Below are 14786 nucleotides of genomic sequence, written 5' to 3'. Positions count from 1 at the left end.
TTAATTTAATGAAAGTGCACTTTTGTTTTAATGTGTTTCCTAATTGTTGGTAAGTGGCCTCATTGTTTCCATAAAGAGACTTTCACAATTCTCTGTGGCGCCGATTTAAACCTGAGCACATAGAGACACTCTTGTTTTCTGCATTGCAGAGTGCACAGAGAAGTATTTCATTATCAAGAATATCCGTTATGAGTCTTTTTGGTATTTGCCAGTAATGCTGCACCACAATTGCTAGTTCCTTAATGTTTGTACTATATGCTGACTTTATTGTGAGACTAGCGCTCCTTCGTAACCTCACTTTCATCCTTCAGTGTTCCACTGATCGAAGTGATGTTATCTTCATATTCCATCTTTTGTGAACACACCACCACATCATGGTGCCTTTCTATTCTGTTCTGTTGACATCCAAAGTGAATATGAGGGATGGTCATTAAATTTTAATGATCCCCTTGAAAAAATGAAGTGTTCTATTTAATTTGTTTGTTTGTTAGTGTGTACATGTCTGCAGTCCTGGTACAGATTGAAATCTGTGCCCCACAGTACTGTAGCACTTTACTAGAGGAGCTGAAACAAAACTGTACAGCCCATTGATAAATTGGAGAGGGGCTGTGTCGTGTTGATTTGGCTCTTGTAGCAGACATACTGTGGTGTGAGAATCTGTGTTGCCAGTTCTTTTGTGGAGGTGCCTGCAAACAAACAAAAAAATTAACTGTGTAACTTTGTCTTTTTTAGGTTATTATTAAACTTTAAAACACTTCCTAATATTTGAACACATGTGCCAGCACTTCAAATGCAGTAATTGAAGATCACTTAAGCCCTGTCTGGTGCTAGCCACACTTGCTTAAATGTATTCACAAATTTTTTTGGAAGGAACTTTCAAAGTTAAAGACTGCCTAAGAAGCGATTTGCTGGATACAAGAATGAGAAGGCATTTGTTTTAAGGGTTTTTGAGAGAGAATAGAAAAGGGAAGAGAAGATTAGAGAAGAAGGTTCATCATTATCTAGTATTAACATGCTGTCACTCTTTGTTTTCAACAGTTGCTTATGTTGCAGAATATTTTGAAGATGTCGAGGAATTCTGCTATGATGGCATTTGAAAGTTTTCATATGCAGCCACTGAATATGTTACATTCACTTTCTAATGATGGGATAAATTTAGTTACTAATGAGGCTGTGGTTCTAAAAGAACATGTTACGGAGTTTGAGTGTACACTGTATACTTACTTTTCAGAATATTCTATTTTCAATGTAAGACTGCTTAATGGTGGTTTCATTATTGGGAAAAAGTAATTTTGTGTGAGGAAAATGAGCAAAATTTTCAGCCATATGAAAAGACTAATACTTCAGGTAGAGGGAAAGGCAACATTTGGTTGCAGTTTTAAACTGGCTGACAACTCTTATGGCAAAAGATCCGTTCAACTCTGTGGTCACATCCATAGGCTCTTGGTACAACACTGGGAATAGAATGAGGATGGGGTTGAGGATGAGGTGGTGAAGATGGAAGATGATGATATATTTTATCACTGCTGGCGTGGCGAAAAATAAATCACATATATCTGGAATGTCATGTTTTGGTATTGTAGGATACAAATACTGTCACTACTTTATGGTAAAGAAACTTTCCCTACCAGCAGGAAAATGGTTTCAGATGTTTGAGGGCAATGAGACTTGATCACTCACAATTTGCTTCTATTGCGCTGAAGGCGGGTTAGCTTCCATATTCTGATGATGTGGGCTCAGAGCGGCTACTTTCACACTGTACTGAAGTATTGACAGATCAACAACATAATCTGTCAAAAGGGTATTAAGTCATTATAACAGTGCTTTCATTTGAAAAACTTTCAACATTATTTGATTGAAGAATTATTTTTTCTTGAATAGGTTTTGATAAGACTAACATACGTGTTCCATATGTTATGCCTATTAAATGTAATGTAATTGCAAGACAAGCACTCAGAAAATGGAAACTAAATTAAAATATGAATTCGCCCATAAAATAATTTTTTTGTCCTTGTCTGTTTGTTGTAATTTAAATAAGCACAGAAGATGGAAATCTGCAATAACAGGCTTTAACCACCTTTTGCAGTATTTTTGAAGAGACTTGCATTTGTTGGGATTGCTTGGTTTTGTTTACTTGTCTCTTTTTACTCTTTTATTTCCTTTTGTTTCATTTTATAATTAGATTTCAAATGACATCATGGTTGGTTAAGAGTAGTAGCAGTTGTTTTGGCTTATATAAAACATTGTATTTTCTGTTCTTTTCCTCTTTTGTTTTAAGAAATGAAATGGTTGTGTACATCCCCCCTCCCCCCCCCCCCCCCCCCTCTCTCTTCTCCCTCTGCCTTTCTCTCACTCCTCGATTCATTTCCATTTTTGTATTTCTTACTTTTCAGTGTCCAGGCAATTTTTCCAACTCCTGATCCACAAGCTATGTTGGACAAGAGGATGTACAACCTTGTAGCATATGCTCGAAAAGTAGAAGGAGATATGTATGAAATGGCTAATTCTAGGGTAAGTGGAAATGTGTTCATATCGTTTTATTTTAATACAGTCTTAACATATTAAGAACAGTGAAAGAAATTTTGTAACATGTAATGTATTGGAAACACATTTGTGCAACTATTTTGTGTCAAAATATGCTTGTTTTGTGTTACCTTGGGGGAAAAATGTAAACATTAATTTTACATGCTGCGGTTAAATTGAAATAGCAGTAAAATTTGTTGTAATTTAGTTATTACATAAAAATAAATTTCAAAACCAATAAAGTCTCTGATATGTAGAGTAATTCATATTGTTCTTTTTTCTGTATTTTAATGCCATAGTAATAATTTGTTTTTTTTTTTTTAGTCTGAGTACTATCACCTATTGGCTGAAAAGATATACAAGATTCAGAAGGAACTAGGTAAGTACTTTCCCTCTTCATAACTATTGTGATTGTGCCTGCCAAGTCGAAAAAACTAAACTCTACATGGAACAAATGTGCATTTGTGTATTGCAGAGTATTGTATTAATACATATAAGAGTGATGACAAATTAAATATTTTGGACCACAGCTTACCTTCATGTTTCATCATCATTGTTGAGTATCCTGTGAATTTAGGTGCAAGTAGCTATAGCAGTTGCTGCAAAGATAATTTCCTTTTGAGTTTTTATATTTAGAAGGTACCAAAGTGGGTAACTGCAAATGTAAAATATTTTAATATATAAATTAAGTGGAGAGTTCTACTGTTCATGTTCACTACATTCCATTTAATGGAGGAAGGGAAACAATTGCTAGAAGTAAAATCAGAATAGTTTTGCATCGAGAGCACATAGCACATTAGTAAGCCCATTCCAGAAGTAGCTACCGTTGATCCATTTTTAGCAGTAACTTATATTTTCTAGTTAATTTTGTTTGCCATTTATCTGAGTCTTTGTGTGGTCATGATATCCTGCCATCAGAGATTTAGCTTGAAGAGTTCATATAAAGTAAGCTAAAATGTAATCTTTTGATGACCTCCACAACCTCCAAAACACAAGGAATTGATTATAATTGCCCTCATCAGGAATACAAGGAAACATACAGTCTTGAATAACTAAGTTTTATTGCATCATGGAGTGGCAATGGGACTGTGAGTACATAAAGAGTAATCACATGACTGGAATATATTTGACAACCGAGCTTGGTGGCCCGATTTTGCATGTATAAAGATATAGTTCCCAGCACGCGCCATTTGTGTTGCAGTGTGTGTGCACAGCAGACCAGGTGAGTGCTGTTGGCGATAGCGTCCATGCTCTGATTTATGGCCACAGTATGTGCAGTAACCAGTTGTAAAAATACACTCCTGCTCCCTTGGTGGGGGGGGGGGGGGGGGGGGACATCAAGTGTGTCGGTTCACAGTGCTGCAACTGCTGAGATGATGTAATCCCATCATCCTGTGTGCCCGGTAGACAGGTCTGACAATGGAAGAGAGGCTATTCTGAAGTCGGGGTCCACGATGGAGGGCACCAGTGCTGGTAGCAATGATGGTGAATGGCGAGGAGAGGTCCTGGAGACAGTGAACTGCTGTTAACCCTGCTACTGGCAGTGCAGAGGGAGGGGCCAGCACCGGCTGCAGGAAGCAGAACCATAAGAAGCAGAACTGCTGTTGGTGCAGATGAAGCCCCAACCACTGGGGCAAGGGCCAGGCTGGTGAAGAAGAGTAAGCAGGGGGTGCTGGATGAAAGGGCGTCACCGGATGAGATGGTGGCAGTGGATGAGTGGGCGGTGTTGGATCCTCGGGCAAAACTGGTTCTGGTGGTGCGCTGGGAGCTGATGTTGGTGCAAACGATGAAGACATGGTGTCCGCACCGGGTTCAGGCAACAGTTGGAATCCAGTGGGGCACTGTCCATACAATTATGTTGGGCGTGAACTTCCATGAAATTGGCGCTGCTGGGGGACACCTGCTGGGCAGTAAGAGGTTGAGCAGCATCAGTGGCTGACGGCCATGCAGTAGCCTGGCAGGACTCTTGGCCCCAATCGTTGTTGTTCTGTATGAGCTTAAGAAAAAGGGGAGAATCTGCCATGTATTTTCACATCTGTTTCTTAAATGTCCGTTCGACTGTGATTGGAAAGGAGGTGCTGACACATGGCAAAAGGTATTGTGGGTACAGAAGTCCGTGAACGATTGTACAATGAGCTGAGAACCGTTGTGCGAAACCAAATTGCAAGGCAAGCCTTTGATGGAGAACATCTTTGGAGGGTCGTGACTGTCACATCTGCTGTTACTGATGGATGACGAACGACATAAAGAAAACATCAGTTGCCAACATACAGGAAGGGTCTGGAAAGAACCAAGCAAGTGCAATGTGGACTCATTAAACAGTGGGCCTCTCTCCTCAGAGCTGCTGAAATCGTGATGTGGTGGGTAAATCCACCTGTCAACAAGAGAATAACACCATCCAATGGGGAGAGACAATGGGGCGCAATGCGTAATAATTGAGATGCCTGGCCCGTCAGATGGTCGGGCCGCACCGTTGTATCTTGCTCACGACCTGCGGGAGCATTGGATCCCCTGCCACACCAGAAACAATGTGGAAATTGGGGATAGAAAAACTATCTGCCGTGTGCTTCGCCTCTGTATCCAGTTGAAAACAAAGCAGCTGCTTTGTCCAAACAAAGGGTCGGGGTCCATGTGTAGCCAAGAGACAGCATCTGTGTTTGTATGTTGTGAAGTATGTTGAAAAGTAGATTTCATAGTTGTACCAGCACCAGAAAAGAGCCCAACACTGAAGATCCCAGAAGGATGCGTATGGGATAAGCAGAGAAACCAAGGGCATATGGTTGGTTATTAAATGAAATTTTGCACCATACATGAAATTTCTTCACAGCATAGATGATAGTGAGGGCTTCTTTTTCCATCTGAGAATAATTTTGTTGAGCAGAGTTGAGTGTTTGTGATGCAGAGGCAAGAGGCTGTTTGAAGCAATCGGAATGGGCATGGGCCACGACCACCCCCACCCAGTACTCAGACATTTCTTCGGCCAGGACCATACACTTGCTGGGTTGAAATGTTGATAGACACAGTACCGAATGAAGACTGTCTTCCACTTGCACGAGAACATGCTCACAGGCTGTAGACCTAACAGGAGAAGTATTTTTCCAAAGCAACACATGCAAGGCACAGGTGACAGTAGCTGATCTGGAACTAAACTTGTGATAGCGTACCACTTTGTCGTGGAATGCCTGCAGTTCTTGTAAATGTAATGGAAGTGACAAAGCTGTAATTTTGGCGATGTGCAGTTCCGTGTGGTGCACACCCTGCTGAGAAATTTCAATACCCAAATAAACAATGGAAGGCTTAACAACCTGAGACTTGGTGAAATCACATTTGAGGCCAACACCCTCTAGAACATTAAACGAAGAACAGAGGTGGCGTAGGTGATCCTTCGTGGTTACACCCATCATGGCAGTATCATTAAGAAAGTTAATGCAGCGGGGAACAACTGTCGTGATCTGCTCCAAAAAATGTTGTAAGATGGCTGGTGCACTAGCAAACCCAAACATTAAATGCTAATACTAGTGGAGGCCTAAAGCAACCTTTTTGATAACCCGTGCAACGGAATTGGTAGGTAGGCTTGGGGCAAGTCAGTATTTGAAAAGAAATAACCCTCACCCAACATAGTGAACAATTTCTCTTGGCCAGGGAGGGGACCTGAAGTCCCTACAAAGCCAAAGCTGACAATAATTTCTTTACTGTCACTGGGGGCATAGCCCACTCACTTGTGGAAATCAGTTGAATCACTCCCAATGACGTAATGCGGGGATGGGGGGCATTGACAAAATGGCTTGAATATCCAGGTCCATTGATTCCTTTGAGGAGACATAATGCTGCTATGTGACCTTTCTTTCTACCTTTGTGGCAAGTGGTCCTCCACCTGGGACAGGCCGCCTGTTCGTGCTGTATGAAACAAGTGGGACACATTGAAAGAAGCATTTGTTGTTTGTGCTGCTGATGACTTCTTTGCTTGCAGCGACTTGATGAACCTGTTTGTACTGTGGCCACTTCCTCCTCCTCCAGCGTGCAAGGCTCCACATGCCGGGAGCATACGTTGTCAACAGTGGCTACAACATTCCAAACCTTTAACTGGCAGCCAGTGGCTCGAGAAAACTGGAACAACTGTGCAGTATTCAAAACTTATTCCAACATAGAGTCTTCAGACTGAAGGGCATATTGACAGACTACCTTTTTAGGGGCCGAAGGAATGATTGCATTGTTGACCATGGTGTCCACATATGACTCCTGAGACTTAGCTGTGATAGAGTGTCATTTATGACTGTGGCCAGGAAGCTTGGCCTTACAAGCTTGTTACAGTTGCTGCAGCTGCATATGACATTGGAAGAACCCCATGTATATGGTTTTGGTAGGAGGAGGACAGAAATGACACATTTCGTCAAATGAAAGAATGCTGGGTCCTGTAGAGGATTTAACTAGCACAGTAATTGATACATATGAGGTGACATCCATGATAAGAAAAAAGCCTTACAGATCTCCTTGTTGACCATGTGGAATGATATGAAATGTTGGCGAAGCCACTTCTTGTAAGTGTCCCAGTCTTTGGTGGCTTCATCAGGAGGGAGGGCAAGGCCAGTAAATGGTGGCGGGTGATCAACCAGTGGTTTGGTTCAGTGTAGCCAACAATCATCCAATACGGCTGCAGTACACTGCTGTTGTTGGGTGAGCAACTGAAGAACAACCTCCAAAGTAGTGCTGAACGGCTATAAATCCTCAGGATTAAGAACACAGAAAGATACTACCCTCTCTGATCGCCGCTTGTTTTCTCAGTAGGAACACAAGGAAACAACATAAAGTCTGAAATAACATTTGATGACTGAAATCGGAGGCCCACAAGTATGCACATATAAATATATAATTACCGGCAGGTGCTGCAGGTGTTGCCCTGTGCATGCACATCGAACCAGGTTATGACTGTTGGCAATGGGACGGTAAACAATAATCTGCTTCTAATTGACCAGCATATATCATCTGATGTCTTGGGAATACCGTGTGATAACTAACTATGCTCTCCCCCTGCGGGTCCGGGGATTACGATAGGCCTGAGGTATTCCTGCCTGTCGTAAGAGGCGACTAAAAGGAGTATCACATGTTTCGGCCTTTATGTGATGGTCCCCTGTAGGATTTGACCTCAATTTCTCAAAATTTTCCCGAAGAGCGAGCCGATTGGGGAAGGTCGCTTTACAAGGTGCATCATGTCCATCATGCACTGAGACCTATGGCATCTTTTGTTGACGTGGATCTGCACTTCCACTCATTCTCCAGCTGATAGGTGAGGTCACCCTCCTGGGCGCGTATTTTTCCATCAACTGTGCAGTATTGTTTTCTACACTGACAAAAATGGACTTGTTTGCTTGGTTGCACCTGATATCCAGCGTGGTAGCCAGTCCGTTGTGGTGGGGCCACCTTTTACCCTGTTGATTGGTTGTAGCCCCCTGACCACAGAGGGATCGCTCTGATGATGCCTGCACCGTTAACTCCCCACATATGCCAAGAGGTAAATGCCCATCCCCCTGGGGCATCAGGACTCCCTGCAATGACCATCCTGCCAGGTGGCCTTTGCTGCAGCTGGGTGGTGCCCTTGGGGAGAGTCCCTGGTCGGAGTGGGTGGCATCAGGGTGGATGACACACGATGAAGCATAGTACATCGTCTCTTGCTGGTAGTCAAACACCAGCAGTCTCTAAGCATTCACGTGCTCAATTCAATGCACACAAGTACGACCCCAAATCGTTCCCCTCCCTGCCATACCATGGGAGGAACGTCAGGCTAAGGATGGCAGCAGCTCTTATTCGCCCCAGTACCTTTTATGTTCGAGAACTGATGGGGAAACTTTCATGACAATGAAGCCTCAGTTTTTTTGATGAGCATTTAGAGGACAAGTTTGGAGAGGTGGAGGGCTTGTCCAAAATGAGATCTGGGTCAGTCTTGATCAAAACAGCATCCTCTGCCCAGTCACGGTCGTTACTCGCTTGTGACAAGCTGGGGGATATTTCTGTAACCATCACACCCCATAAGAGCTTAAATATGGTCCAGGGTATCATATTTCTCAGGGACCTTTTTTTGCAGTCCGATGATGAGCTGCACACCATTTTAGAACAGCGAGGTGTACGTGTCATTCAGCATGTCCACCGGGGTCCGAGAGATAATCGGGTTGCCACCGGTGCCTTTATCTTGGCCTTTGAGGGTGATACGTTACCCGAGAAGGTCAAGATGATGGTCTACCGCTGTGATGTAAAACCATATATCCCTCCCCCAATGCACTGCTTTAAATGTTGGAAGTTTGGTCATATGTCTTCCCGCTGTACTTCCAGCGTCACATCTCGAGATTGCGGACGCCCTTCACATCCCAATACTCCATGTGCCCCACCTCCTATCTGTGTCAACAGTGGAGAGTACCATTCGCCTTGCTCAGCAGACTGCAGGATTCTTCAGAAAGAAAGGAAAGTGGTGGAGTACAAGACCCTGGACCAACTTACCTACACTGACGCTAAGAGGAAATTTTAAGCCTACATCCTGTGCGCATGACATCGTCTTATGCCACCGCTACAACAGTTCTAGCCCCATCAGCTCCGCCAACCCCAGTCACTTCTTAGAGCCAGGATACTACACCTGCCCCCTTGATGGTGGGGGGCACTTCCCTCCCTGTTGCTCCTGCACCATCTACTTTAGGAGTAACACCCCCCCCCCCCCCCCAACCGTCAGGGATGTCCATCCCCACTTCTAAGCCGGAGAAGCGTACAACTTCTTCAGCTGCTCTTGCTAGGAAGGGGTCCCATGGGTCACTCCCTTCCCAGGTTTCTGTTATTGGGAAACATGACACCCGCCAGTGGCAGATGAGCCCAAAAACAGCTGGTCGCAGGGCTTCATGCTCATCCTCAGTCCCGGAGACTGAATCAGTGAAGTCCTCTCAGCCAGGGAAAGCCAAGGAACAGTGAGAGAAATCCAAAAAGAAGGTCCCCAAGACCAAGGTAATTGCGGTGACACCCACACCACTGCTACCTCCAAGCTCTGCATCTGCAGATGAGGTGGAGATTCTGGCATCTGCTGAGGACCTAGATCTCGCTGGACCCTCGGGCAAAATGGATATAGGCTGCTCAGGCAAAAAATCAGTGGCAGCAATGACCCTGAGGTGTGAACTGCCTCATTGAATGTTCCATGTCTTCCCAGTCTCATGATGACGTCATCCTCCAGTGAAATTGCGGTGGTTTTTTCCACTACCTGGCTGAGCTACGGCAACTGTCACCTGCTTTCTGCATTGCCCTCCAGCAAACCTGGTTCCCGGAATGTGGGTCCCTGCCCTCTGTGGCTTTAAGGGATACTACAGGAACCGTAACGACTGTAATCAAGTGTAAGGTGGAATCTGCATTTATGTCCTAAACTCAGTTTGTAGTGGTCCTGTGCCCCTTCAAAACCCTCTTGAAGCTGTGGCTGTCAGAATTAGGATGACACAGGAAATAACTGTCTGCAATGTATGTCTTCCTCCAGATGTTGTAGTATCCCTGAATGTATTAACTGCACTGATTGATCAACTCCCTAAACCTTCCCTACTTTTGGGAGATTTAAACTCCCATAACCCCCTGTAGGGTGGCACCGTGTTTACTGGCCGAGGCAGAGATGTCAAAACTTTACTGTCTCAGTTCGATCTCTGCCTCTTAAATACTGGGGCAGCCACACATTTCAGTGTGGCTCGAGGTAGTTACTCGGCCATTGATTTATCAATTGGCAGCCCAGGACTTCTCCCATCTAGCCACTGGAGAGCACATGATGGCCTGTGTGGTAGTGACCACTTCCCCATCTTCCTGTCGCTGCTCAGGCGTCCAGCCCATGGACGCCTGCCCAGGTGGGCTTTAAACAAGGCGGACTGGCAAACTTTCACCTCTGCTGTCACCTTTGAATCTCCCCCGCACAGGAACATCTGTGTGATGGTTGAGTAGGTGACTATAACAATCGTTTCTGTGACAGAAAACACGATCCCTCGCTCTTTAGGGTGCCCCCGGTGAAAGACAGTCCCTTGGTTGTCGCTGGAAGTCGCTGAGGCAATTAGAGCGTCGGCGAGCTCTACAGCGGCATAAGCGGCAACCTTCCCTGGAGCCTTTAAACGGCTCTGTGCTCGCATTCGCCAACTTATCAAACGACAGAAGCAGGAGTGTTGGGAGAGATATGTTTTGACCATTTAATGCCATACGTCACCTTCCCAAGCCTGGGCAAAGATCAAACATGTTTTCGGGTACCAGACCCCAACAGGTGTTCCTGTTGTTACCATAAATGGCGTGTTATCTACCTGTGCGAATGCGTTTGCCGAGTACTTTGCTGAGCACTATGCTCGTCTTCTGTGTCTGAGAACGATTGCCCCCCCCCCCCCCCCCCCAGCCTTTTGCACTCTCAAACGGTGGCTGGAAGAGAAAGTCCTCTCGTTTACTACATGCCACAGTGAATCCAATAATGCCCCATTTACAGAGTGGCCACTCCTCAGTGCCCTTGCTCATTGACCCAACACAGCTTCTGGACCAGATCGGATCCACAGTCAGATGATTAAACATCTCTCACCTGCTTCCAGAATGAGATTTTCACTCTGCAGCGGAGTGTGCGCTGATATGAAACTTCCTGGCAGATTAAAACTGTGTGCCCGACTGAGACTCGAACTCGGGACCTTTGCCTTTCGCGGGCAAGATCCCGAGTTCGAGTCTCGGTCGGGCACACAGTTTTAATCTGCCAGGAAGTTTCAACTCTCATCTGACTAAAACAGGGTGTATACGACCCGGGACAACCGGGAGATCCGGGAAAAACCCGGGAATTTTTTCATCCAGGAGAAAACCGGAATTTTTTAGAATTCCGGGAATTTTTCATTGTTTTAGTTTTGAGTTTAATTTTTGCGATTTTGACTGGTAAGAACCAATACCCTAACAAAGAATATTACTGTATCCCGCTTCTGCAGAATAATACTCCAGGAACAAAACATGAACGAGAGGGGAAAAAAACGAAAATAAAACTTAAGTCGCAAAGGAAATGCACATACAAGCGTCTGCCAACAGCAAAGTGTGTCAAAGGCTTTAGGAAGACTATGCAATGCTTCTTAACAACAAATTGCCTCCAATGAGAGTTACGTGACAGCTGTTTACATTAGATTCGTTTTAATGCAAGATCTTTTAATGTTTTACACGTACGAACATACGGCCTTCCTGCGTTATCGTAGCTGCGCAAGTGCAGTGACACCTGTTATCTGGCACTCTCTGGCAACTGCTGAACCGAACCTATTTCTAACAGGTCACAGGAAAATATTGCAAATGGTGGTTTGAAAAGCGTTACTTTGAAAATTAATTTCCCTTTATGCAAGATGAACTATGTGCGAGAATGTACCACGAATTTCTTAAATCACAGAGCGTTTGACTCTCATTTAAAAATCAACTCTTTGGGGACGACCATCTAGAAGAATTTTGAGCCCAGATGATCAGACATTTACGTCGTTATTAAAAATCTTACTGACACATTTATGTGATGTATCTTAAAGTGTAACACGTGGAAAAGAGATGAGCATTATATGTGGAAACTTAGCTTCTCTTGCAGCTCATTAATCTGAGAGACTAATATTATATGTGGAAACTTACCTTTTCTTGTAGCAACAATGTGTATATTAATTTAAACAATTAACTTTCCTCAAGTCCCTTAGTGCTCAGAGCCATTTAAACCATTAAACCAATTAACTTTCCTTATTTGTGAGTTCGCGCTACTTAAGAGTGATCTTGCTATTGGCTGACTACATCACGCGTCCTATGCTGTCTTCAGCTGGCGAGATCACGTGACATGAGCTGTGCCTGGCTTACGAAAGCGCGTTGCAATTTCGATTTCAATGCTTTGGAAAGTAACATGCGGAGTTTGGTGGAATTCGAATTTATACTTTCGTAACAGGAAAATATGTAGCGTACATGTTGCTGTGCATCAAAGATCTTTCCAAAACATGTTTGTGCCCTGAGTTCCATTTTCTAAATTGCCGGGTAATTCTACGTCTGTGTATAAAACCATAAACAATCAGAGGACTGATAAGTTTTACAGTGCCGAGGAAAAGTATACTGTCACTTAACATGGAAAAAGTGTATTTTCATCTGGGAGAAAATGTTTTTCAACCGGGAAATCCGGGAAAAATCCGGGATTTTTTTCCTTGTCCATGTATACACTCTGTAAAAGTGACATCTCCTCGTCATCTTCAACCGGATGTCTTTCCATCGCAGTGGCAGGAGAGCATCATCATTCCGGTGCTCAAACCCAGTAAAAACCCACTTTATGTGAATAGCTGTCAGTCCATCAGCCTCGCCAATGTTCTTTGTAAGCTGCTGGAATGTGTGGTGTGTCGGCGGTTGGGTTGGGTTCTGGAGTCATGTGGCCTACTGGCTCCATGTCTGGCTTCTGCCAGGGTCACTCTACCACTGATAATCTTGTGTCCCTAGAGTCTGCCATCCGAACAGCCTTTTCCAGATGCCAACACCTGGTTGCTGTCTTTTTTGATTTATGAAAAGCATATGACACGACCTGGCGACATCATATCGTTGCCACATTATACGAGTGGGAGGCCCACTCCCGATTTTTATCCAGAATTTCCCGTTGCTTCATACTCTCCATCTCCAAGCTGGTGCCTCCCATAGTTCCACCCATATCCAGGAGAATGGGGCCCCGCAGGGCTCTGTATTGAGTGTGTCTCTATTTTTAGTGACCATTAATGGTCTGGTGCCTACAGGGAGCCATCCACAAGGCACAGTCATGGGCTGTAGTCCATGGTTTCCAGTTTTCCACCACAAAGTCATGTGTTATGCACTTTTGTTGGTGTCGTACCATTCATTCACAACCAGAACTTTACCTTAATGACGATCTACTCACTGTAGTGGAGACGTATCGATTCTTAGGACTGGTTTTTGATGCCCAATTGGCTTGGCTTCCTCACATTCATCAGCTTAAGCAGAAGTGTTAGCAGCACCTCAATACCCTCCACTGCCTTGGGTGCAGATCGCTCTACGCTTCTGCAGCTCTACTGAGCCCTTGTTCAATCCCACGTTGACTATGGGAGTCTGGTTTATGGTTCAGCGGCACCATCAGCATTGTGTTTACTCTACCCAGTGCACCACTGTGGCGTTTGGCTAGTGACAGGAGCTTCTAGGATGAGTACGGTGACCAGTGTCCTTGTGGAAGCCGGAGTGCCTCCATTGCAGGTTAGGTGTGCACAACTGCTGGCCAGTTATGTAGCACACGTTTGTAGTTCTCCTACGCATCCAAATCACTGTCTCCTTTTCTCACCCATGGCGGTTCATCTCCCGCATCAGCGGCCCAGGTCAGGGCTTCTAGTTGCAGTTTTTGTCCGATCCTTTCTTTCTGAACTGGAGTCCTTGCCTATACTTTTGAGGTCCATTCACATACACCTCTGTGGTGTACACCTAGGCCGCTTTGCCTCGACCTTTCACGTGGCCCTAAGGACTAAGTTAACCCCATGGCTCTCCGCTGCCACTTGCTCTCGATTCTTGACAAGTACTGAAACCATGAAGCGGTTTACACCGACGGCTTGATGGCTGATGCTCACATCGGCTTTGCATATGTCCATGGAGGACATATTTAACAGCATTGCTTGCCCACTGGCTGCAGTGTATTCACTGAAGAGCTGGTGGCCATATCTCTTGCCTTCAGTATATCCGTTCGTGCCCCGAGGAATTGTTTCTTCTTAGTACTGACTCCTTTAGCAGCCTACGGGCTATCACCCAGTGCTACCCCTCGCCATCCTTTGGTTGGGTCCATCCAGGAGTCCATCTATGCCCTGGACTGGTCCCATCGTTCAGTGGTGTTTGTGTGGACCGTAGGACACGTCGGCATCCCAGGCAACAAACTTGCTGACAGGCTGGCCAAACAGGCTACACGGAAACCGCTTCTGGAGATGGGCACCTCTGAACCTGACCTGCGTTCTGTCCTACGCCGTAGGGTCTTTTTGCTTTGGGAGATGGAATGGCATAACAGTGCACACAACGAACTGCGTGTCATTAACTACGAATATGTGGAAGTCTTCCATGCGGGCCTCTCACAGGGAATCAGTTGTCCCCTGCCGGCTCCGCGTTGGCCACGCTTGGGCGACCCATGGTTACCTCTTGCCACTAATTTCATCTGACAACGCCTCACTGGCTGATTTAGTTCTACATTTCATTTGTGAAGGTGGGTTTTATCATTTGATCTAAGTTTTAGCGCATTTCATTTGTCCCTCTGTGTCCTCCACTCTAGT

At 44.8% G+C, this 14786-nt stretch overlaps 1 protein-coding gene across 1 annotated transcript in view; it reads left to right on the top strand.

Annotated features, from left to right (window-relative positions):
* LOC124790060 (CREB-binding protein) overlaps nucleotides 1-14786 on the top strand; it is a gene marked incomplete in the record, with an annotated part of 157555 nt that overhangs the window by 71361 nt on the left and 71408 nt on the right. The window contains 2 exon segments of the mRNA XM_047257622.1: nucleotides 2394-2511; nucleotides 2848-2902. Of these exon segments, the coding sequence (XP_047113578.1) occupies nucleotides 2394-2511; nucleotides 2848-2902 (173 nt within the window).

Source organism: Schistocerca piceifrons, chromosome 3 (assembly GCF_021461385.2).
Source record: "Schistocerca piceifrons isolate TAMUIC-IGC-003096 chromosome 3, iqSchPice1.1, whole genome shotgun sequence".
NCBI lineage: Eukaryota > Metazoa > Arthropoda > Insecta > Orthoptera > Acrididae > Schistocerca > Schistocerca piceifrons.
The sequence above is the reverse complement of the archived record's forward strand: the minus strand, read 5'-3'. Positions and strand labels throughout refer to the sequence as shown.